This window comes from Halyomorpha halys, unplaced genomic scaffold (assembly GCF_000696795.3).
Source record: "Halyomorpha halys isolate HHAL.00 unplaced genomic scaffold, Hhal_1.1 Scaffold1128.1, whole genome shotgun sequence".
In the NCBI taxonomy this organism is placed as follows: Eukaryota; Metazoa; Arthropoda; class Insecta; order Hemiptera; family Pentatomidae; genus Halyomorpha; species Halyomorpha halys.
The window spans coordinates 277706-302872 of record NW_027105413.1 but is presented as its reverse complement, the minus strand read 5'-3'; the positions used below and the strand labels follow the sequence as shown (position 1 = coordinate 302872).

General features: G+C 29.0%; 1 protein-coding gene across 1 annotated transcript in view; it reads right to left on the bottom strand.

The window, feature by feature from the left end:
* Positions 1–662: 662 nt before the first annotated feature.
* The window catches only part of Tg (Transglutaminase), a 67715-nt gene continuing 43210 nt past the window's right edge, over positions 663–25167 (bottom strand). The window contains exons 2-14 of the mRNA XM_014432899.3: positions 19825–20046; positions 19594–19718; positions 15445–15577; positions 14949–15178; positions 12860–13034; positions 11793–11931; positions 6701–6970; positions 4462–4541; positions 4245–4389; positions 3990–4135; positions 3163–3323; positions 2907–3046; positions 663–1045 (exon numbers count right to left, since the gene is read on the bottom strand). Of these exons, the coding sequence (XP_014288385.1) occupies positions 862–1045; positions 2907–3046; positions 3163–3323; positions 3990–4135; positions 4245–4389; positions 4462–4541; positions 6701–6970; positions 11793–11931; positions 12860–13034; positions 14949–15178; positions 15445–15577; positions 19594–19718; positions 19825–20046 (2150 nt within the window). The 3' untranslated portion in view covers positions 663–861. The remainder of the gene's footprint in view (positions 1046–2906; positions 3047–3162; positions 3324–3989; positions 4136–4244; positions 4390–4461; positions 4542–6700; positions 6971–11792; positions 11932–12859; positions 13035–14948; positions 15179–15444; positions 15578–19593; positions 19719–19824; positions 20047–25167) is intronic.

Genomic DNA, 25167 nt, shown 5'->3' with positions numbered 1-25167 from the left:
AAAATTATAATACCAAAAAATTTATATTACAAATATACAACATAAAAATCCATGAATAAAATTAAATTTAAACATTCATATGACATCAAAGCAATATAAAATAATAAAGCCACTTTTCTACTTCATATTTAATATTGAAAATGTTATTAAATAAAATTAATAATAGATATATTATAAAATGTATATACATAATACAGCACACTAAGGATGGTTACATATTTTAGCAATACTAAATCATACACAATATTACTGAAGTAAATGTATAGTATATAATTATTTTGGCCAATGTTATGATAGAATAAATGAGGAATGTAGGTAAATTTAGTGTCACACGGTAATTATATAATTTTATATTAAATCATAATGTGTTAGATAAACATAAAAAATCAGTAATTAAACATTTCCAAAAAATAATCCTTTTATACCACAATTTCATCAATAATTTATTTTAAATAATTAGAGATATTATTTTGGATGTAATCAAGGTTAAAATTCATAAATAATAATAATAAAAGCACACAAAGTATGTAACACTTATTTACAAATAATATTCCTTAAAAAGTACCAGTTAATTACATGGAAATTCTAGGTTAAGCACAACTTATTTTTAATATAACTAATTCTAAAACATATCAAAAGAAATAAGCTATTGAATTTAAAATATAATTTCTCTTTTTGTGATATATAAATGTTAAAGCTATATAACAGTCTTGAACAATTATTGAAAATCCAAAGCAATTTAGTAAACACTGTTATTTTGGCCAGAAAACCAATTTATACAACATATTGGTTTAATATTGCAACATAATTCCATTCCAATGATGGAAAAATAAATTAAAATTAAAGTTTTTATAATAGAAATTATTCAATAGCATTGTTAGTTACCCCGTTATTAGCAGGGTTTTTTTCACGAATTTGGAAATTAATAAAACCATCTACATCATCTAATTCTTTTGAACTGAATTTAGCAACAATTACACCCTTTCCTGAAGTAGGAGGTATGATTTTGAAATCAGCCTTTGCATCTTCTTTTGATCCAATAGTACTGCAAGAAATAGTTAATTAGAATTAAAGATCAAAGATAATTATTATAAATTAGAGTTTATGAAAAATATAAGATTGAGACAGTTATTTCTTAAAATTCCATTGTTGATTTTAGAAAGGACTCAAGCACCAAAAATAAGTTTTGAGCAATTCAAAAAACTGTCTTAAAAATTCAATACTTCAAAATTCCAAAAATAAAAATTAAACTTATAACAAAATTTTTAAATTTGTAATATGAAGTTGAGAATGAACAGCAGAGATTTGGCTAAGCAAAAACATATATATCCGTAATTTTAGACTTATTGTCTTTCTGAAATAAACAATTAAATTACTCAGCTAGGTATTAGTAAAAAAATAAACTACTGCTAGCATTATATGTACTTTATTGGAGCTACAATACGTTGAGGCTGGCTGCAATATTTACAATCATTCATATTCATTAAGAGATTTCACTCTCAAGCTCCTGACTTATACCTCTTGGTTGTTGTCTCCTCAGCCTATCAAGGAATACTATCACTCTTCTGTTGAAATCATCTGTTGATATCACGTATGATCAATTCAGTCAATCAAGAGTCAATCTATCTTTTTTCCTTTATCAATTGATCAAAAGAGGATTGACTCCCCCCTTTTTTTTTTTTTACGAACCATGTAAGTTATTAAAATTTGGTGTTAGAACCTCTGCTACTCTACCAATACCTGGCTTGGGGGTTCCTTGCAGTAGTTTCATCAATATCTGACTCGTTTATCCACAACTCACCTGTGGATGTTGGACTTAGAGCACAGTTTGACAGGATGTAGCAATTCATGATGAAAACAACAAAACAGATCGATTGCCCACTTTGAAAGCATGGTTGTAAAAATAACTTCAAGGAATAAATAATAAATAGATATCTGACAAAAAAGTAAAACACAGCTAAAACAAATGTAAAATACCCAACAATTTTAAAATTTATGTTTGTTACATAAAAGTTTTTAATCTCCCATTGCAAAAAAATAGGAGAGAAAGAACTGAGCCTATGTTTTAATTAGGTTTAACACTTACATAAATGCATTATAAGAAAAATGTAGAGTATTTTGAATCTTACTTTTTGTTTAAAAGTGATTTTCCTAAATGACAAATACAATTAACATAAACACCACAATTTTTATTTATCTTTTATAAAATATATAAAATAAATCAATGTTTCTGAGAACCTCTCCATCTGCAGGATTCTCTATAAATTTTTAAACAATGTTACAGTAAAACTAAAACTAATTGCACACATATTTTTAGAAATCATTAGTTAAAAATTTGTATATATTACCTTGTACAACAAATTATTCTAAGTCACAAATATACATAACTCCCTTTTTCTATTCCATAAAATTTTATTACATCAATTTAAAAATAAAAATTCATAAAATAGAAAAGAACAACTTAGACTACTGATTTTTATCGCACTGGATTCTGGACACTGGAAGCAATGCAGATCTATGATATAGAAACATTTTGTTGTAGGTACTATATAAGAATTTTTAATTAATGGTTTTTGATATGTGTGCAATCAGTTTTATTTTTTATTGTTGCATTATTTTAAAATTTGCAGAGAGCTCTGAAACGTTGGTTAATTGTATAAATTTTAAAAAATGAGAGAAATAAAAAACGTAGAATTCATGTAAATATTAAAAACCCGACGGAAAGTATGAATCATAAAAGATTCATACTATAAAGTTTAACTTTTTCCGGTGTAGGAGTGTGGTGTATAATGTGTTCCATCACTTTTGGTGAATAGTTAAAATCAAAAAACATATATCAAAATAATATTGATCAACTAAGAGAATGTAAATTTAAAAAATTATTATTTATTTACAATATGGCTTACCTTTGAACTTTTATTTTCAATTGCTTTTCTAATCCTGGGCCTTCGATATGAAATTCTCCTTTCTTTATTGGGATTGGTAAAGGATTTTTCAAAGTTATAGTTACATGGGTAGGCTGGTCCTGAACTGCTTCTCCATCAAGCTATAAATTACACAAGTATTTATTGAATGTTTACACATGTGTAATTGTTTGAGTATTGTAACCTTTATTTACAGGTATAATTTAACAATCAGTATCATCAATTTTTTTTTAATTACCTTTATTTTTATATCCGGCTTCCGAACTCTGAAGTCATCTTGAGCAAAGTACTCAAAGTTGGTGTCTTTGACAGTGGCCAGACATGCTATGTTGAATGCACACTGATCTACAAGCTTCTTAAAGTATTCATCATAATAAACAGTCATTTTAACCACTTCAACTGAAAAAATAAAAATAGTCTTTCTTTACTATAAATATTTTGATAGATAAAAAAAAAATATTAAAAAACATTTTCAACCAGAAAAATGGTAAAAGTGCAAATTAAAAAAAAAATCATTACTTTTGGGAATGCGGAATTTAAAGTACTTATTTTTATATTATTAATATTTTTAGATTAATATTATTTGTAAATAGATATTTATATTTTATAGATAACAATTACAGAATTAGATAAATAACAACTTTGACCTAATCTGAGATAATGGAAACTCTGGAAGTTAAGCGACAACTTGCATTAGTCAAAAAGTTGGATTAGAATTTAAAAAAGTCTAAGTGTAAATTTAAATGTGTTTGTTTTTCATGGTGTACAAAATTACACCCAAAAGCCATTGGAATCAATAGTAAGAGTTCTGTTGCAAAAAAACTTCTTGGGAGGATAGTATAAAAGCTTCTCTGAGTGAGCAAGATTTGACTTGGGACTAGGCCAGGAAGAAGACATCTAATTACAAAATATAACTTATATTTACAAAATTAGCTAATCTTAAATGATAAATCTATTGCTTTATAACAGTATTTTGTAGAAATCATTAATGTATGTTGAAAATATAAAATTATTAATTATAACAAAAAATTAAATTAAATTTCATAATGATGAAAGCTATCATACCTGTTGCAGGTTTTAGAATAACATCAAATTTGTCTCTTTTGACTGACCCATCAACCTTTCCTGTGTAAAGTACAGTATCTACTCTTAAAATTACAGATACAGAATATTCTTTAGTTTTGTTTCTATTTTTCATCTCTAGAGTCACGCTACAATAAAACATATTTATTTTAAAGTATTTTACAACAAAATTTGTATATGATCTAAATAAAAAAGAGAAGCCCCTCAAAAATGTATTACTTTAAAACCATTAATTACCTAAAAGGAGAACCAATTACGATATCATCTAGTAGCTTGAAATCAAAGTTAACGTCATTAAATTCTTCATTTAAGTAATATCGACTGAAAAGACTTTCACTTTGCTTCAACGCTTTCAACATGGAGGCCCTTTCATCATCAGTTTCTGGAATATATAATTTCTTTAATTAAATAATTTTGTTTATTTAACAAATAAAAATATTTTTAAAATGCTTACTTTCAGGATATTTGTAATTTTCAGTGATATCTTCTCTGGTCCAACCTCCAATCGCTTTTGTGCTAATGTTCAATCCCACTCTGTAAAATAACGATAAATAATAAAACAGCAATAAATTATCAGAAACCAGTCAATTAAAAATAATATTAATTATATCAATCCTTACACACTTGGTTTTTAATACCATAAAGTTGAGTTACTACCAAACTATTTCATTTTCATTTTATTAAGTTTTGTTTATTTTTTTTCTTCCTGTAAAAGGCTAATTTTTATGTAATATTAAGAATAAAAATGAGAACTTAGAATCTTTTATTGGAACAACAGCCATGAATATCATGTCTCTTGGTCCCCATACTGTTCACTTCTGGACAAGCATAGATTATAAAATATTTCTCTCTTTACTGCTTGGTACTCCGTGCAGCCATTTTGCACTTATTCCTCTAAAAATCGCCTCTGTCTATAACGACTTTCTCAAGAGCTTATACAATCATTATTAAAGTCCAATTGAAAGATGGCGAGGCACAGCTGAAGAATATTTCATCATTTGAGAAGATTTCATCAAAGTAGATGTTACTTAAAACAAAGCCAGAACCTTTTAAATCTCATAGCAATTTTACACTGTTTTCAAAATGTTCCCCCTTCTGTTGAGATTGGTGTATGTATCCATTATCACAGTGTATTTCTGTTGCTACTATCAAGTTCTAATTATTCTACTGCTCTGATGTGCACAGTAAAAGGAGGTCTTTATTAGAGTAAATAATCCTGTATACATCTTAAATTAACTAATTAACTTATATTTATTTGTTGCTTTATGTTTTTCTCCTCATAGGTAAAAATACTAACTAACAAGTCTTTATTTCAACAGAAAGTTTTTTTATACCAACTAGGAGGGAGGTATCAGGGAGGTATCTGCCCGCCTAATGACGGAGTAACGCCCATTTTACAAATTATATAACTGCTCATTTAATTGTACTACTCAAATTCTATGACTCAATTAATTGAATAATTGATTTTTATTATTCCACTTTAAATGTAAAATAAAATAATACATGGTGATCACTAAAAACTTTTTTATATAATAGAGATATATTATATAGTTTCATTTGATATATTTTATTAATGTTTGAACATATGTTATACTGCCTGTAATTTTCAAATATACTTTTCTTTTCCTGTGTGTATTCAACTGTAATTCTTGTAAAGGAAGTTTAATCTAAGTTTAATCTAGATATTCATGAATATTTTGTATTATGGGTTTCCTTTGAAGACAGTGAAAACAAAAAATCTTAAATTAATTCAGAGGCATCAATTATTTTCTAAACTAACATTTTATTTTACTTTTATAAAAATATTTATTTCTGACTTAGATAATGTATTTTTTTTTTTTTTTTTGACATTCTGAAGATTCAGAACAGAATGGTAACAGCAAGATACTGGAACATTTGGTGGAAGATCTGAAGGAAGCCAAAATTCCACACTGAATTAGAGAATAGCATTAATGGTAATAATAAAAGGGAGAAGATAAAAAATGATGTTTTTAACGCAATTTTAATTTTTCAAAACTAAATTGAATACAAACAGATAGGTTAAGAAATCAAGGGTAAAATTCAAATTGAAACAAACATGCACATGTGCAATGCATGTGAATTTACTCTATTCTATTGAATATATTCTATTTCATCAGCATTCCAAACATTATTTCTAATAAGGAAGAAACCTAAATGCTGTAAGGTAATATTATTTAGAGTTATTATAATTTTATGAAATTTTACAAGAGCATATTAGCTCAATTTGTCATAAGGGTTTAAATATCTGCCTTAAACATCTAATTTAGTATTTAATGATATAAAACTTATATAAAATTTATTGATGTAATTTTTTTATTTAATACAACTGTTCATAAATTTATCAATGAATTTTGTTCATTTGTTGAAGAAACAAATCCCTCTGTACCTTTTAATGACTGGTAGAGATTACAGTTATTGATTTTAAAACTGACAGCAAGCAAGCTTAAAATAAAATTCCTGAAAACATAGTGATGAGCAGTGGTCCATTATTTGATTTAATCTTTCTAAAGATCTATCATAATGAAACAGGACTAACAATTTATAGTCTAATCAACTGATAAGTCAACTTAGAAGACTAGTAAATAAAAAATTATGAACGAGAGAACGAAATAATTAGAAACTTTAAATGTAACATTTTCTGAAATACTGCATTTAATAGTTTAATCACTTACCCATTAGTTTCCTTGGAGAGAAGTTTAAGAGGTTGTGTAGGGCCAGCATATCTCCAATACACTTTATCAGCATTAACTTCAGCATATACAAAAGCAGCATCATATGGTCGCAGGACATCCCCTCTTTTCACAGCAGCAACTGAAGCAGGTCCACAGCAAAAAACACCTTCACTCAGTTCTTGAGGTGTTGAATCGATAACTTGCCAACCTTTGTATTCGCGTCCCAGGTCATCTCTTTTCATCCACACTTCTGACCAAACATGATAATTCCTGTATAAATCGTAATTGTTTCTTCATTAAACCCACAAGAGAAAAAGCATATCACAGCAAGAATATAAATGAATTCTATTTGATTGTACATATTTACTGTTATGATGGTTGAGAGTAAATATTATAAGAGCTTGGAAAGATTATAGACACGATAAATTTATAATGTTTTTTTTTTCAATTAGTACCCTAATTTTTAAGAGACTTTCATTCAATGAAGTCAACTGATTTTATATGACATTAGAAAATTAACATCAAATGTTGCTATATGAAAAGTTGTCATAGTTCAGTTACCTTCCATTAACCCAACCAACTTCTTATTTAAAAAAAAAAATGTTCTATTTCTACAACAAAGATAGTAATTTAGACTCAGTATATGGACAAACCATAATTTTTTTTTATCAGTACATTTTCCTAAACTCTGATATTTTACAAGACAAAATTCTTTTAGGTTTGGTTCAACCAGTGTGCATTAGCAATCTTCCTCCAATATGAGCCTCATAAAAATTAAATGTCATTTTTCGTTCATGAATTCTCACTTGAAGAATTTATTAGTAATGTTTCAACCAGAGTTGAACTGGATATTGAAAATCTGTCCTAACTAATACAAATTCAGAGGCCTAATTAAGGTCTGTGAATTATTTATGTATTATTTTCAAATTCAATTATGTATTAATTTGTTTTTTATTAATTTAATGTAATATTTTTACTACATTGATTTATTTTATGGGAAAAAATAATTAAATAAAATAGATTAACTAATTAAAAAAGGTTTTCTAAAAGGTTTAGAGTTAATGCAGCATCACTAATTAGCAAGTATGATGTACATGATTATTCATAACAAACATTTTTATAGTATACTAGCTGACCCGGCAATAATTCGCTACTGCTATATTTGAGAAAGTATATAGGTTTATTAAACAGGATTGATAATTATAAATGTATGTATGTTGTTCATTGCTACTTAGAGGCGTAAAACCTTCTGGTCTGTGGTATGGTATTATGACAAAGCTACAAACACAATAATAAAAAATCTAATAATAAATAATAAATAAAATAAAATAAAATAAAAAAAACAATAAAAATGAAAATCGAAGAGGAATTATAATTTAGGAAGAAGGCGATGTGCTTTTAAAAATGTAAACACTAATAAAACTTAGGTTCCTCGTCTGTGAGAGCTTCTGATAAAATTGGTGTCAGTCCTATCCTGTTTATTGTTGGCAAATGGTGAATACATTCTTCAAAAATATGTTTGATCATGAAAATGGACTGACAATATTGGTACATTGGAGGTGGAAGTTTTCTGATCAGGTGAGAGTGAGTGAGGAGAGTATGACCTATTCTCAAGCGGGTTAGAGCAACTTCCTCCCTGTGGCTGTTGCGGTAGAAAGTCGACCATGGTTTTAATGATCTTTTGATTTCTTTTAATTTACTCAGGGAACTTTCATCCCACTTAGCCTGCTATCTTTCTAATATTTGTAATTTAAGGGTTGTACTGAGTTCAGATGGGGTAAGAACGGTGGTGCCTCTGTGGCAGCTTTGTCTGCGACCCCAATGAATGTATGTATTTAGTTAAATTAAACATATCGGTATACTTTATTATAATGATTTGTTAACATAACGTGATCCAATATAGGTGATGACATTCGTTTTTAGCATCTCATGAAAGAAAGGTTGAAATAAATGGCATATCGGTTGGTATCATTAATATACACTGTAAATTTGAGGATTATATTTAATAAATAAAATCAATAGTTTCTTAAAGTTTATTATATTTTTTAGTTAAAATTAAAAATTTTGAAATACTTTATTATTATGTTTTGGTAACATAAATTGAATAATTACATTCTATAAAGTTGCAATCATAATTTTTTTTTAAAAATATTAATAGCTTACTCATTATTATTATTACTAATTACTAAATAGCTTACTCATTATTATTATTACATTATTATTATCATCATTATTACTCATTACTCAACCAATTTACACCATATTTTGGAGTAGTTTAAGTAAAGATAATAATAAATAACATTATGATTTAGTGACATATATAGTTTTGACACAAAAACTCTCACTGTGCTTCAATATTATTACTATATCCAAACAACAGAACCAAAGAGTGATAAAGTATTTTCCACTAATTCATTTTATTATATTAATATCTCAATCTTCTTCAAAATATTTTGTCTTCGCGAATTCGGGGATTTCATTATCTCTAAACCTTCCCATTAACTGGAACATTTTGAAAACCAAATGCAACACACTGAATGACATATGGAAGTGTGATAAACGATTTTTTTAGGAGAAAATTAGTATTTTAAAAAAAATGCAAGTAAATCGGTCCAGTAATAACAAAGTCTATCGAGGACAAAGATTCAACAGCTCTCTTATATATATATATATATATATATATATAGAGAGAGAGAGAGAGAGAGAGAGAAGAGAATATGTGATAAGGTGGCCATGTTTACGTATTTAAAAACGACAAACTTAGCGGTATCATCGTTAATACTGGTCCGATTTTGGTTCTTTGAGGTAATTGTATTTTCCATGTATATACTAACTACAATAGAAATAGTTTTTAAAGCAAAACTCTTCCTGTGCCACGTAATTTTTAAATATTGAAAAAATCACACGGAGTTACTGTACAAATTGCGGTAAAAGATTTTTTAGGAGTGAAACAAAGCTGATATTAGTTTTCAGCAGCTCGAGAAACCCCTATATACGAATTTTCGGAAAAATCGGAAAATAAAATTTTTTAGTCCGAAATTTTCACCCTACCGGCGCCTTAGATTTCGTTTTAGAAATCTAAAAAATGGAAATAACTTCAATACAGCTGGACTGATGTACACCAACCTTGGCAGTTTTTTAGAGCTCCAAAAGCTACCAAAAGGCACAAAGCGTATCTAATTAAATAAATTAGAACCGGAGATGTAAAATAAAACGTGAGAATTTTTTTCCCTCATTTCGTCGATTTCGGCTATAAGAGCAGACATTCAGCTTTCCAACGGTTCTATTAACGTGACAATCGGATAAAAGGGAGTGGAATTATTAACGATTATGTGAAAGATAGTCGACGAAGGAAAAAAAAATGCACGGATAAAATGGAAGTGAAAAATGAATGATTTTTAATTTCTTCCAAAAACGGTATTTAGTACTTTGGGACAACCCTGAAAACGAATATGGTTTTCTTTTTTCTAAGAAAAAATTTACCGAACTACTTTACTCCGAGCCATACGCTTAATTCTGGTCATAAATGTTTTCCTACTAAAAAATCTCATGATTTCATCATCTTTAAACCTTCCCATGGCGAAATGGAACATATAGCAAAAAGCCCCACGTAAATCGTAAATCGGACCAGTAATAACCAAGTCTATCCAGGATAAAGATTCAACAGCTCTCTTTTATATATTATATATAGAGATTGCTGTTTAGTTTAATTGTGTTATGCATGGTTACTCTAACATACATTTTTAATGTATATTGATGTGAATTGCTGTTTAGTTTAATTGTGTTGTACATGGTTACTCATAACATACATTTTTATTGTATATTGATGTTTAGTTTAATTGTGTTGTTCATGGTCACTCATAACATACATTTTTATTCTATAAAATACATCTGGTAGTGAAAATATTACAATAAATTAATAAAAAAAATAATTAAAAAATAATAATAATTCACTTAAAATTTATATTATCAGAATAGTAATTTAGTTACCTATATTAGACATGCTGAGTGTAAATTACCATCTTTATTGCAGAAAGAGAACTTGCTGTTTTTTTAAAAATAAGATAACTAAGCATAAAATCTAGAAAAATGACCAGATGCATGCCAATTCTAAACCTACAGCGTGTGACACTGTGCATACCCTTAGTTTAACAAAACTAGTTGGTCTCTTCATTATTTGGGATCCTATGCCATATTCCCCTTCAGAATGAGGTAAAGAGGTACTATTTCTCTTTGACTTACATCCTCTTCATAGAAATTCTAGATACTTTATTTATTTGTTTATTTATTACCTTATATAGACACCTGCAGGAACCAGGTGACATTGGATCCCTTGAACACTTACTTGGGACAACAAACATAAAAGATCAAAGCATCTTCAACTACAAAGAACTGGAAATCAACTTTGTTTTTCAAAACATGGAAAAAACTGAGGATATTCGCAGGGTAGAAGTCCAAGAGCGGAGATCAGGATTAGTGGCCCAGCTTGTCCAAGTAGATGTGAAGAGTCGAAGAGTACAGTTCAGAAGACCAGCTGATCTAAGTTGAAAGGATTGGAGGTACTGGAGGCGAAGATACAAACTGCATGAAGATATATCCAGCACCTCCAGATGAGTCCCAACTAATAATATTCAAACGAGTATCATACAGTAATTTTGAATGGTAATTAGATAATTTCGTAAAGTCGTTCAAATAACTATAAATCCAGTATTCTCAACCCCACAGAATCAGTAGTAAAATGATACTGTAGCAGTATTGTCAATTGTCAAGTCCAAATATATCTTTTCTAAATATTTATAATAAATCTATAGTTATATGTAATTTATCTATAGTTTTAAGGTCTGGAAATTGATTTCATAATTATGATACCTTGTATGCCACCTGCATTTAGTTTATAGTAAGGACACCTTTAGAAAAAAAGATCTAAATTTTAAATATAATCAAATCCATCTAGCATAGTTGAAGAATGTAAAAGTCACTTTCGATATATTAAAAAATTGAAATATCACATTTGCTAACAAAAGAGATGGTTGAAAAATAGAAAAGTTTCAATTCAGATAACTAGATAAGAACTAGATAATGATCCACTCACCAGATAGAATCTGACTGAAGTTCATCCATAACTTTCCCATCATCATCTACAAAGTAATCTACTGTAAGGCTATTCTGAGTGTCATGTGCAGAAGAATAAGTAGTTACAGGGCGTGATGGGATTCCCAGTGCTCTGTTAACTTAATAAAGTAAAAGAAAAAAATTATAAAGTTCACAAGTAGAAGTATAAGAGTAGTTAAAATTAATACATTTTTGCTAGACTAATAGTATATTATTTGTTCAAGTTATCATTTGCCAACTAAGAAGTTTATTATTTCAAAAAAGTGAGAGACTCTAAGAAATAATTTCTCTAAAGATTCTTTGATTGCTGGGCAAATTAGTCATTCTGCTGTAACATTAAGTTTGAGGTGGTATTTATAAGCCCTTAAGTAGTCTTGTACTGACTTCTGTTATAAACTTCAGCTCTATAGGAGTTGAGTATATATGTTTATTTAACTAATGTCCGTTAGGGGTATAAAATGTTAGAGGTATAATACAATAATTTTTTTATCCTTTGTAAATTACATTCATAAAAAAAGAAAAAAAAGTACTATTTCCTAATTTTTTTTTTAACCTGAAACTTTTCATGTAAATACTAATTTATTGTTCGTTTTCTTAATTCGTTTTTTTCTGATTTTTTTTGTCTATAAATTAACTTTTAGGTATATTTAAAACTAAAACATTCATAATTTAATATAAGGACTTTTCATTAAGTAAAATTTGAATCCTTTGTTAAATGTCTAAGCTTTGCTACATGTATGAAAGACACACGTATCAAGATGAAAATGATAAAGTAACTAGAGCTTCTATTTAAACTATAATTCTTATATACGTATAAGTGATATCTATATTTTGAAAAAAAAAAATCAATAAAAAATATTTAGAAAGAAAAGTGAGTTTAAAGTAAACTCCAACTGGTCACCGTATGACTGGAAAAAGTGTTTTTAAAGTATTCTTTTTTTCCCCTGATATGTAAATATAAAAACATAAAATCTTTGCATTTGTTTAGAAAAAAAAATTCTTACTGAGTTCATAAAATAAATATAAATTATGTAAAAAAATCCATACCTGTAGTAAGAACACCTGAAAACACCCAGCATTGAGCATATTTAACGGGTTTTTTTGTTTTAAAATATTTTTGCAGGATTTTCATACTTCCAACCCATTCAGTAGGTTTTTTTCCTCCATCGAATTCTGATGACCAATTTCCTACCAGAACACCGTTGTCATCTTGTGAGTTAACCTGTTTTTGATCCATAACAAAATGAAAATTTCACCATTAATATCTATATCAATAAACAATCAACCTTGTAATTATTATTTTGTTTTTGTAACCAAGTCTACTCTCAACCAAAGTATTTTTAGTATCTTCTTTATGAAGCACTAACACTAAATGATTTAGATATATTGCTAAAAATAATGCATCAGATCTTCAGATATTTAAATCCGGGCAATTCTGTGCTGAGCATATCTTCCTCTTCATAAAGTTTTAATGGTTGATTTAAAACTGATTTCTTAAGCTGGTACATTACTTTAAGCTTGAATTGTATTTTATTCAAAATTCAGTTACTTTAGTAAAATTTCTCAATAATCTGAATTTCCACCCATTTTTCTCTCTTATATACATTTTCATTTAAACATTAACATTTTTTTCTGTTTTTATTATCCTTTATTATGAATTAAAGAACTTTGTTCATTTGAAAATATGTTTCTATATAAAATTACTTTTCCTGAATAAAATTATTGTACCTAAATTACGATTTTTTTATATTCTGATTTATAAACTTATTCAACATATTCCTATCAATTTAGTGAGCCTTTAGCATTAAAACTTTGGGGAGAAATTCTATGAAAACTAAACATTTTAATAAAATTCTCTAGGTTGCGATAACTAGAATTGAGCTATTCCGTAATTAAAAAATATTAAAATATGTAATATAATCTCATTAAATTTTGTTAAATTTTTCATATTACATTTATTATTAAAAAAAACTGTTACTACCACAAATATGGTTGAAAATAGACATGTACCAATCCATTTTTAATTTTCTAAAATTTATTTATTAGTTTGATGTGAGATTTTTATTATGTAGCATTCACTATTTTCAGGCAAATTTAGCAAATTATAAAATAAAAATAGTACAAATTAAGATTAAACAAATAATTTTAAAAAATCACATGATTTTTTAACCTTAACCAATAAGGGTTATGAATTAATCCATCCAATAAACTTAGTCTTGTAGATCAAAATTCAATAATAATATACTAAAGTATTATAGTTAAATTTCTCAAATGCATAATCACTGCTCGGTTAACAGACTGGGTTTGTCGGTTGAAGAAGCTAAGGAACGTTTGAAAAAGATGATACTCTCCATAGAAGCTAATGGAAATGACTTAGTGAAAGCTATATATAATGAAACAGACTTAGAATGCACACTACAAAAAAAGAGTAGCGTAATTGGACCCAAAATGCTCATTGACAAAGAGGATAAGAAGAGACGAAAAAAGAAATTATTAGAAATAATTGTAGAAATCAACAAATACAAAAATGGTTGTCATTTTTATGAATTACAAGCTTTAGAAGACTTAATAAAAGACATAAAAAAAGATGCACTCAAAAGAATAGCGGTTGCTCTTTTAAGAAAAAAGCATTATGAGCATTACAGAGCAATATTAGGGGCTCTTCTTCTTCAATCCATGTGCAGAATATTAGAGAACAAATTTATAGTTAGAATTAGAGAACACGATCTAGTAATAATTTTAAGCATTAAAAAAAGAGTAATTGAACAATATGAACATATTACTAATTTACGTAGTGAAATATATATTGATAAAAGATTTTTAGATGAACATGAGGTTGGTGGATTAATAGTTTTCAACAAACCAAGAACTGTTTATGTTGATGATTCAATATATAAGAGATGTGACCTTGTTATTGATTATGTAAGACCATTCATAAGAAGTCTGCTTAAGAAGAAAAAAATTAATTTAGAAGAATTAGACTTACATCTTGAAGAGAAATAACAGTAATTTGATTAAGGAAGAATTTAATTTTCCAACAAGCATTTGATCTTTTTAAAGAACTTAATAAGGGATTTTGTGGCATTCTAAGGGATAGTTGAATTTCACTAAACATCAAACACACTTTAAAACTCACCACTGCTGAAAGAGCTCTTGCAATAAATACTGGATTGTTGGTATTCGCATATGGCACTTTTCCCACCTTGTTGACTAAATAAAGGCTACAATCAAGTATATCTTTTTCAAACTGAGCATATTTCCAGACAGAAGGTTGTAGAACATTATGGCTACCTCTCCAAATCAGGCCTGTATCTGTCAAGATGTATTCCTTCCTTTTTGCTTCATCTTCAATAAATACTGTGTCATCTAAATAAAAATAATTATATTTAAACAAATGAGGAATAGTTAGGAAATAAGGAGACTAAGTGCCTGTCTTAAATTCAATCTTCATAGAATAATTTTGTAACTTTTTTTTTTTTAAAATAAGGATATTTTAAAACATAGAATTCTTGTTTGTCAAGAGATATTTTTCATGTGGAATCATTAATGATACTCCACCTCTATCCATAACAGAAGTATTCTATAGAAGTTTCTAAAAATATTAGGATTATGATAAATAGTAATAGTAGTACCTTTGCACCAAGGGTTAAAAAGAATGTACACAGGATCCTTAAACTTAAAGCTAACTGCCTTGCCAGTTTTCATAAGCTTTGAATCTATTTCCATCTTATATTTTCCCACTACACAGTCCACTGAAGGGGATATCTAAAAATTAATGAAATATTTTTATAATTTAATAATTGATTTATACAGTAAAACTACTCAGATATAATATTTCATTCCAAACATTCTATTTTACAATATCAATAGACAACTCTATCCTACTCAAGACCAAGACATTGCCAGTTAATCCAGAATGTATAAAAGAAAAATATTCAATATTAATTTAACTCATACATTAGGTAAAACTTAAAATACAATATAAAATTTAATCTATAGGTGATTTTTTTAAAAATAATATAAGGCCATCCACAGTGAAGGTGGTGTTTACCTTATTATCTACTGGTGACCAACCTATTCAAACCATGGTGGGGGTCAAGTTTTTCATTTTATGGGACTGCCACTTAATGAAAAAAGTCAGTGCCACAGGCTGGATTCAAACCGGCGCCGTCTGCAGATCTCAGACTGATAGATCTACGCCTAATTATCTGAGCTACAAATGGTCCTATAGGTGATAATACATACACTATTATGTAAATCTAAGGAGTTTGGTGAACTTGTTCATCTCAAGAACTAATGTCTGATTAAAAAAAACTCCTTTTGTGTTAGATAGATCATTTATTGAGGAATGCTTTAAGCATAACATCACACAACAGCCCAAAGGGACAGATCAGTAACTATGTAATGAAAAGCTTGTGTAGGTTCATAATCATAATCTTGCCATTATAACTACTCTAAAGCTGAAATTATTATAAGTTGTTCTTCCAAGTCTATAGATGCAATGCTGTCTTTACTCCAAGAGTCCACTGGACCCAAACCTAGGGCCCCAAAATCCTCTTTTAACTTCTGTGACTGACCTCTTGTAAATGTTTAACATTTGGTTTTTAAAGTTTTCATTATTTTTCAAATATTAAATAAGACAATTTTAATTAGTATGCAATGTTTTCCTGTTGATTAAGTGTTCAGAAAATAAATTAGAAGTGGGGTGTTGATGTCTGAGGGCAACACATTGAAGACTAAGTTTGCTGTACTAAAATGCTTAATACATTTTTGGTTCTGTACCCAGCACGTAATGAATTTAAAAATCAGTTGTACTCTATGAATGCTTAATTTTTTACCTAAATAATTATCACACTTACTACAGCTTAGTGATATTGCCCTATCATGTTTCTGTTCTATGTGCCTGCTCTTTCAATTATAGTTGAAAAGTGGGTAGTAACTGGTGTTCTAAGTGTATTCCCACTCTAACATAATCGAAACATTTCAGACAGACAGATACTGTTTCACACCCCCCCCCCCCAATCAAACAAGTGAACTTGAGACAACTCATAAAATGAGAAACCCTGAATGATCATTTCTATCGTACATCTGGTCATTTAGACTAATAACAATAACACCAGTTTCTATAAGTAGTTGCATCTGCCTCTGCAACAGTAACATTTGAAGAGGAGGGACTACTGAGAATATGCTCCTCTCTACCACTTTCTTAGTACTCCCTCTTCTTCAAATTTCGAATTATTGCATTTCAGCATTTTTTTCTTTAATCCATCTGTCTCAAACTTACAAACTGAAAGTCCATTTTTGTTTCTTCTGTTTATCCCATTGATGTGTACGGGTCCTTTATTCAAGTTTTTCAGAAATGGCCATGAAGGGGATCATAGGAAGCAAAAAAAGACTATACCATGGCCTTCATATCCTTCATGTCCTTGAACTTATACTTACCAAGGTGTCAAAATTCAATATAAACCTTCCTAATAATCCAAATCCGCTGGTCTAATTCTTATCCAGTTCCAATAATCCCTACAATCCACTGGGAAGGTTGTTTCAAAAGGAATTCAACAAGAAAAAATTGCATACTAGTTAAAATTGTCTTATTTAATATTTGAAAAATAATGAAGACATATTGAAAAATAAATTCGACATGTGGAGTTCTGGCAATGGCCAGGTTCTCCACTCATATACATAGTGTTTGAGGTTTTAGCTCACTTACTTAGCCTCCACTGGCTCAGCACCAGTGAAGGATAAGAATTGGATCTACCCCTTACACATAGGGGATAGAGAGGAGGAGTGGTCGGAGATCCTCAGGCAGAGCGTGTAAAGATTGAATATATTAGTATGGATGTAATTTTACTTATCTATGTATATATTTTGATTCTGTTTTTATTTATATAAAAGATTTTTTTTATCATTTTATTTAATTTTTTAAAAATAATTTTTATGTGAATCTGATCAACTATATCACTTATTACTTATTGTCCAAGTCAGTGGCAGATTGTTATATTAGTTAATAAATAAATAAATCAATTCCAAAAAAGAAGAAAAAAAGCATTGACTTGTAGCGACACCTCTTTCTGTTGGTCTATGCTGCAATTAATACACCCTACACTACCCTCAGCACCAAAAAAAATTCATAGAAAATCATTTAAAGTGGAATAAACGTTCTAAAGCATGAGCTCTAATAGAGGTCTTTACTTTCAATAGTTCTCGAGATACAGTTTTTCAAAAAGTATCATATTTTCCCAACTAATGAAAAATCAATATTTGATATGAATTAATTTTGGCGTATATCATGAAAGCTGCTGCTCCTAGGAAGATAAATGTTATCAACTACATTGCAATATATTTAACTAGTTTTAATTTGGGCACTAATAGGTATCTGTATGTCTAATAGTTCCTGAAACATAATTTTTCAAAAACCAAAAGTTTTTTTTCCGAAAAATGAGAAATCAACATTTTGCGAATTTATTTTGGGGAATATCATGAGAACTGCTACTCCTACTTCTCAGTTGACAGATAATAGACTTTTGTACTTCGTGGGAGTAATAGCTACATCATTGGAAATATGACAATATCAATTGTCAGAATATAGATTTTTCGTTATTTAGAAATAAATGTTAATTTTTGAAAAACTGTATCTCTGATTACTCAGTCTGTTTGAATTACGGAATACAACTAGCTTTATCAGACCTCATATTTTAGAAAATTTACTCTACTGAATGATGTTCTATTAAGTTTTTTAGTGTTACACATATGGGTCTCAAAATGAATAATTTTTTGTAATGTTTTGAAACAGTAGCAATTTTTTATTCTTCCCAACTATTGTTGGCAAAATCATACATTTTGAATAGTAACTATATATAGTTTTCATTAAGTTAATCAAAAATTGGGACCAGTTAACTTGTTTTTATTCCGTGGGTTGTTGGACAATCTTTCTCACACTCGTACTTTAAATCCCAACCCATGCAACTGTTGGGGAAGACAGGGACTATCACATTTTTCAGTTTCCTCCTTCCCATGTTCTGCCTTTGGACCATGAAACACTCATTCAATGACAACCGTCCGCTGTTGCTCAAGTACATGTTATTTTTAAGAAACAAGTTATTCGTCAAATATCACTAATCGCTTCTCAAAACATTAAGGTCAATAGAGGGTGTTATTTTTTTATGTACTAGAACTATATGTGTTCTGGCAATGGTCAGATTCTCCACTCAAGTTGAATGTGTGCAGCTTTAGCACACTTGCTCAGCTTCCACTGGCTCATACCAGTGATGCGGCGAGAGGGATGCTCTTTTGAGCTCTGCTCTACCCCTCACACGTGGGGGATAGAGTGGGCTCAGGAATCCTCAAGTTGATTGTGTAAATATTGTATATATTATTTTATCATTATGTTATTTTATTTATTTATTTTTTATACAGATAGTTTGATTATGTTCATCTTGTTTATTCTTTTGTTTGTATATATTTTCAGAGTTTTTTTTTTAAGTTTTTTTAATTTATTTTATTTTTTTTTAATTTTATTTTTTATTTTAGTATGTATGAGATCATTCATCACTATTACCTATTGCCCGCAACAGTGTGGCAGATTGTAATATCTATCAATAAATAAATCTATCAAAAAAAAGAAAAAAAAAAAAAGAACTATATGTAGTAATTTTAAATAAAAATGTGATATTAATTTCTGTGTTTTTATTGTGATATTATCACTAATATTAAAGGCACTGTCGTGTATCTTTTACTGACGTGGATTGAAGAGCAAGCTTTCTACTTTTTTATCACTTTACCTGAACAGTTAGGAAATTTTCATGCACATTATCAACTGTTGCTTTCCAAGAGTCTTTGTTTTTGCCTTTTGATAGAAGAGGGACAGCAATGAGTGTTCCTTGTCCATAGTTTGGTTTATCGGCATCTGTGAATAAGGGAAACCAACAATTAACCTCTTGTAGTTATTATGAAAGAATTATTGAATACCAAATCAATTATAAACCGAAAGACTTGGATAATTGTTTATGTACCTGCCAATGTGAAAATAAATGATATTGCATCATCATTTTCCGCATAAGCTCTGGAAGTTTTGATTTTCAATATAAATGGCTGACCCCGCCGCACAACAAGATAGGGATCATCCAATCTTCGCATCAATTCAAAATTGCCAGTATTGTGCTCAGAACCATTTCTTAGTACGCATGGATCAACTGATTCAATTCGTAACACTTCTTGTTTTTCAAGGTCCACTTCTGAAACATAATTTTTTTTTTTAATAAGGTTAATGATATACACTAATTTCAATAAATACAAAGTACATATATATTTATGTGTGTGTGTATATATATATTGATAACTTTTGTCTTGACTGCTGTAGATAAATATTTTGGAAGGTCTTGAGTATCAGTCAATAGTACAACTATATTTAGGCGACGTTTCGCAACTTTATTGTTTGTAAAATCATGGACTGTAATCAAAAAATATTTTTTAGAACAAATAATTTCTTCAATTAATTATTATAAAACTAAATTTACATAGTATAATTTAATTTTAATAACTATTGCAATTAAAAAATTACTAACAATTGTCTATACCAGTTTGTTCAACATTGCTGTGATCCAACTAACTCGAGGTTTGTGCCAGAACTGAAGAGGATTGAAATGGAGGTAGAGTTTGCTTTGGTTTTATCAATGCATTGATTCTTTCTAGCAGGTAGTCCGTCTGTTATTTATATTCTGTATTGTGTCTGTTTATATTTAGTATTGCTAATTATGTCTTATCTATTTATAAGATTAGAGTAACATGAATTCAAATTTGGTACATCAGATTTTTTGTATATAGCCAGATTCCTATATTTTTCTAGAGCAATCATTTCTTTTAGAGTTGGTTGTTTCTAATGTATGATTTTTGGTGTATCAAGTACGAATTTATGTCCTGTTTGCCTGAAATGTGAGATGAAAGCAGTTTGGTCTGGGTTGTTGGGGTAGCTTGTTATAGGGGTATAACCACATCTGTGTTGATATACCCTTCAGTTAGATACTGTTCTCAAGTTCCAAAATAGGATTTCCCGCAGTTCTCTACACATGGAATTTCATAAACCATATTAAAGTAGGATTATAGCTCTATTTTGTCTTTGGATAAAGTGTCTGTGTTTTTGTATGTAATTGCGTAATCGTTTTTGTCTTTGTTATTGTTTAGAGTTTTATACATAAAATAAAAAATACAAAACAGACATGATAAAATAGACAAAATATAAGACATCAAATAACAGAGAGACTACCTTCAAGAAAGAACGGTTATGTGTTGGAAAAACCAAAGCAAACTCTACCTCCATTTCAATGCTATTCAGTTCTGGCACAAACCTCGAATTAGTTGGATCACAGCAATTTAAAACAAACTGTAATAGACGATTGTATGTAATGTTTTAATTGTAATAGTTATTAATCTTAAATTATACTATGGACATGTAGTTTTATAACAATTAGTTGAAGAAATTATTTGTTCTAATAAAAAGTTTTTTGTTCATTGTAGGGCATGACTATGCAAACAATAAAGTTGGAAAACGTCGCCTAAATATAAAAAATAAAAAATCATTAATATATCGGTCACACGGTGCAAGAAAAGTAATTTAAGGTATGATGGAAAAGGCATATCATGCAGCTGAATAGAAACGACAATTCTTGTTTCAAAAGTTTGCTATACAATCTAGACGCATTCCAAAATTAAAAATATCATCAAATGAAGATTTTGAAACATTTTTTAAATCATGATAGGATAATAATCTTTAGTCTAAAAAAAACATAATCGAAAGAATCAATTATAATGTGAAAAAAATAGTATTTCATTTATTTATAAATTAAATCTGATATAACATAAATATAAATCCAGAATATTGAGACTTTGTTATGTGAACTGGTGTAAATCAGAGTTTATAGCTAAAACACCATAAAAATATTCTAGAAGAGCCATGACCTAAAACGGGTCGTATTGCTTCAGATACGTGACTCATCGGATAAATCAAGATTCGGAACGTACCCTTGTTAAATCAACGAACCGCTCTCATGAACAAGGTGATAACCTGATGACTTATAATATAAAATGTTATATTGCATTCATTAAAATATTATGATTAATTAGAACAGTTGCATGTCGTTATTTCATATGACTTTGTCGTGGCGGGTATAATAATACCCATAATAGCTACATGCATAATTTTAAGAAGCCATGCGGCATAATATATTTTGTAGGAATTGATTTCCCTTCAGTCGCGAATAGGAGACTTAAAAATTTGTTCATTGCAAGTTTTCCATCCAATATCATAGCTTTACAATCCGATTAAGAACAACTTTTAAAGATAGTTAAAATGGTTCTAGAGTAACCTACTGACATGTTTATAATTCATAAACTGAAAAAAAGGAATGAATTTATTGATATTATGTATGCTATTTTTTTAGAATTTACTGTTGTTTTTTTTTACGTACTGAATACTAGTTTCATCTGAAACTGATATTCCCATTTAAAAAAGAAATAATAATAATAATATTCATTATATATATCATTATTATATTATTATTTATTAATTAAACAACATGAAAATTGGAAATAAACTAAACGTTTAACAACCAACAACAGAATACTTCGAGCTTTAACTTTTGTTCGTTAAGGCTGCGCTGTGCAATGCTGATTTTTCAATTAATGTTTTATAAGAACAGTTATTAAATAATTTTTTTTTTGTAAGGAAAGCATTAAAATATAAAGTTTGATACAAATGTAAACAAATATTTTTTTACATATAATGGAGAAATTTGTTTATTAAAAGAAAAAGAAGTAAAATATTAAACATTATTTTTTTTAATCAGGGGTAGATAGTTGACCGTAGATTAATGATTGGAGAAGTTTGTCGGGGAGTGCGGTCAGCAAAGAACAACATAAATAAACAAAACCATATTAATAAATAAATATGGTTTTGTTTATTTATTTATATTAATAAATAAATATGGTTTTGTTTATTTATGTTGTTCTTTGCTGACCGCACCCCCCGACAAACTTCTCCAATAATTATTTTTTTTAATAGTTAATCTTTACAACAATAAAGTGACTGAAAATTATTAGTAATTCAAAAAATCATAAACAACAAAATATAAGCACGCTTTGAGTAACTCACCTTTTTATTAGCCCCCTACCTAGCAATGGCATACGGAGTGCAATAGCACTCTCAACTATCAAATATGGCATACCAGATGCCACGCCCACGAAAGGAATAGATCCCGTCTTATGTCATCACTCGCCCTGGAAGCTTATCCCTCCATTACATTAATTCCTCCAACCCTAAACACATTAACCTCCTTTTGTCTTCGCTGCGGTCGGATAATATAGGTAACTAATCAATTGTAAACAGAATTATATAAATATTTTGTAACGGAAAAACCTACCACACTGTTCCAACACAATCGACAACGACAGTTTTAAGAAGGGAGAACAGACACGAAGTTTTACATTAGTTGATACCAATATATATTGGAAATTGGGATTGCTCATAATGTATAAAAACAAAATATTTAAGTTTATACTGACATGACAAATAATCTTATATAACACTGTTATAACCTTAGAGTGGACGCTCATACTGATCAAAGTTAATAGTGAGACGATTTATTAATTCGTTAACTAAAAATATAAATCAGAATAAAATGAATCACCATGAACAGGATTGACTTAGTGACCTACAATATGATTAAATAAAGTGTGCTGTAGCCTGATAGACACCAACATCCGCAAAGTGAAGAAGGATCGAAATTTAATTCGATCGTGAGAACATTACCTGAGCTGAATCAGAAAAAAAGTGCATCCTGTTTTGAAAGGGTAAATCTTAATTTGGCCGATTCCAATTCTTTTTGTACATCCACTGAGTCATATCCTTAAAAATAGAACTGGATCCGCAAAGCGCGAGGGGGAACGGACGGGTAAGGATATCCGTGATGAATGGAAGAATGAAAGGGAAAGGCCAAATAAACAAAAAAATAGGAGCTAGTCGTTAGAGCAGAGATCACTATTAAGTCTGCAGGACTAATGGAGATCAAGGCCAACATGACAAATGCATCCTCAACTTACTCAGAAATATTTAAATCATTTATTTACTTTGGTGTCTTTAATACACTATCTTTGATAGTGGCTTACTAAAATTGTAAGAAAACATTTGGATTTCGAATGAATTAAATTTAAACCACAGGTTTCAATTTTTATCTCTAATATTTCAAGTGTTAGAAATCGACGGCATATATTTTGGAGAACAAGTTTAAATAAATGGATCGGCTATTTAAAAAATTATTTTCCTTATGATGTTTTTTGATAAAATATTCTGGACATTTTAAAACATTCTGAAAAATAAATTGCAAATTGATGTGAACATGCCAATATAAATATAAATATGGCATAAAAAAAAATGAAAAACGGCAATGGGTTTATTTCCAGCCTAGTTTTTTAAAAATATTTTCGATATAATCGAAGTTAAACATTTACACACAGGATTTATTTATAGTTATATGATTAATTCTGTTTAATCAACTAGTTGTGCAATGTGACTCTGCCCACGACCTATGACACCAAAGGAATCTTATCGTTAGACATAGATCGCAACACTGGATTCCTAACAGGAATACTTCATACAGAAGTCTACAGTTGTTTAGTGAAAATGTTAGTTGATCAAACAGGATCAAGTCACATTTTCAACAAATTATCGGGATCTCATGAAGAAATTAATTAAATGCTTCAAGGACCCGCATTGTTTCGTTTGATTGAATCCGCTATCAAATATGGCGCACCATTCATGCCCCAAGTATTTTGTGTAAATAACACTACATCAACATTTTACATTATGTTTCAATGAAGATTTCGATCATCTATTTCAAGACTATTGTTTTAAATGCAACAATACACTAGCGAGGGCAGTGCAGTGTCAGGCAAAACTCGTTTCTGGGGAGGGAAATTTGGTTTCGTGAAAAAGACCTAAGTTTTCATAATGTTATAATCATTGAACAATTACAAATAATAAAAATAAATTATTAAATAAATAAATATAGACAAATAATATATGCATATATGCAATTTGAAAAATAGAAAGAGAAAAAACAATAATGAATGATAATAAAAATAGATAAATATAGAGTTTATAGTAGGATGTCTTGCATCAGCAAGGGCGTCAGTCTTCGAGATGAGATTGAGTTTCCTACGTTGTATTGTTGATACTGATATGGTAATTCCAGGTAAAGTGACCATTCAGATTAACTCTAACTCATCTTACTGCTTCGTTGGCTGGACTCCATTCAAATGGTTTACCTTTGAGAATCACATCACGTGGGTCTGATAGGTGTCTA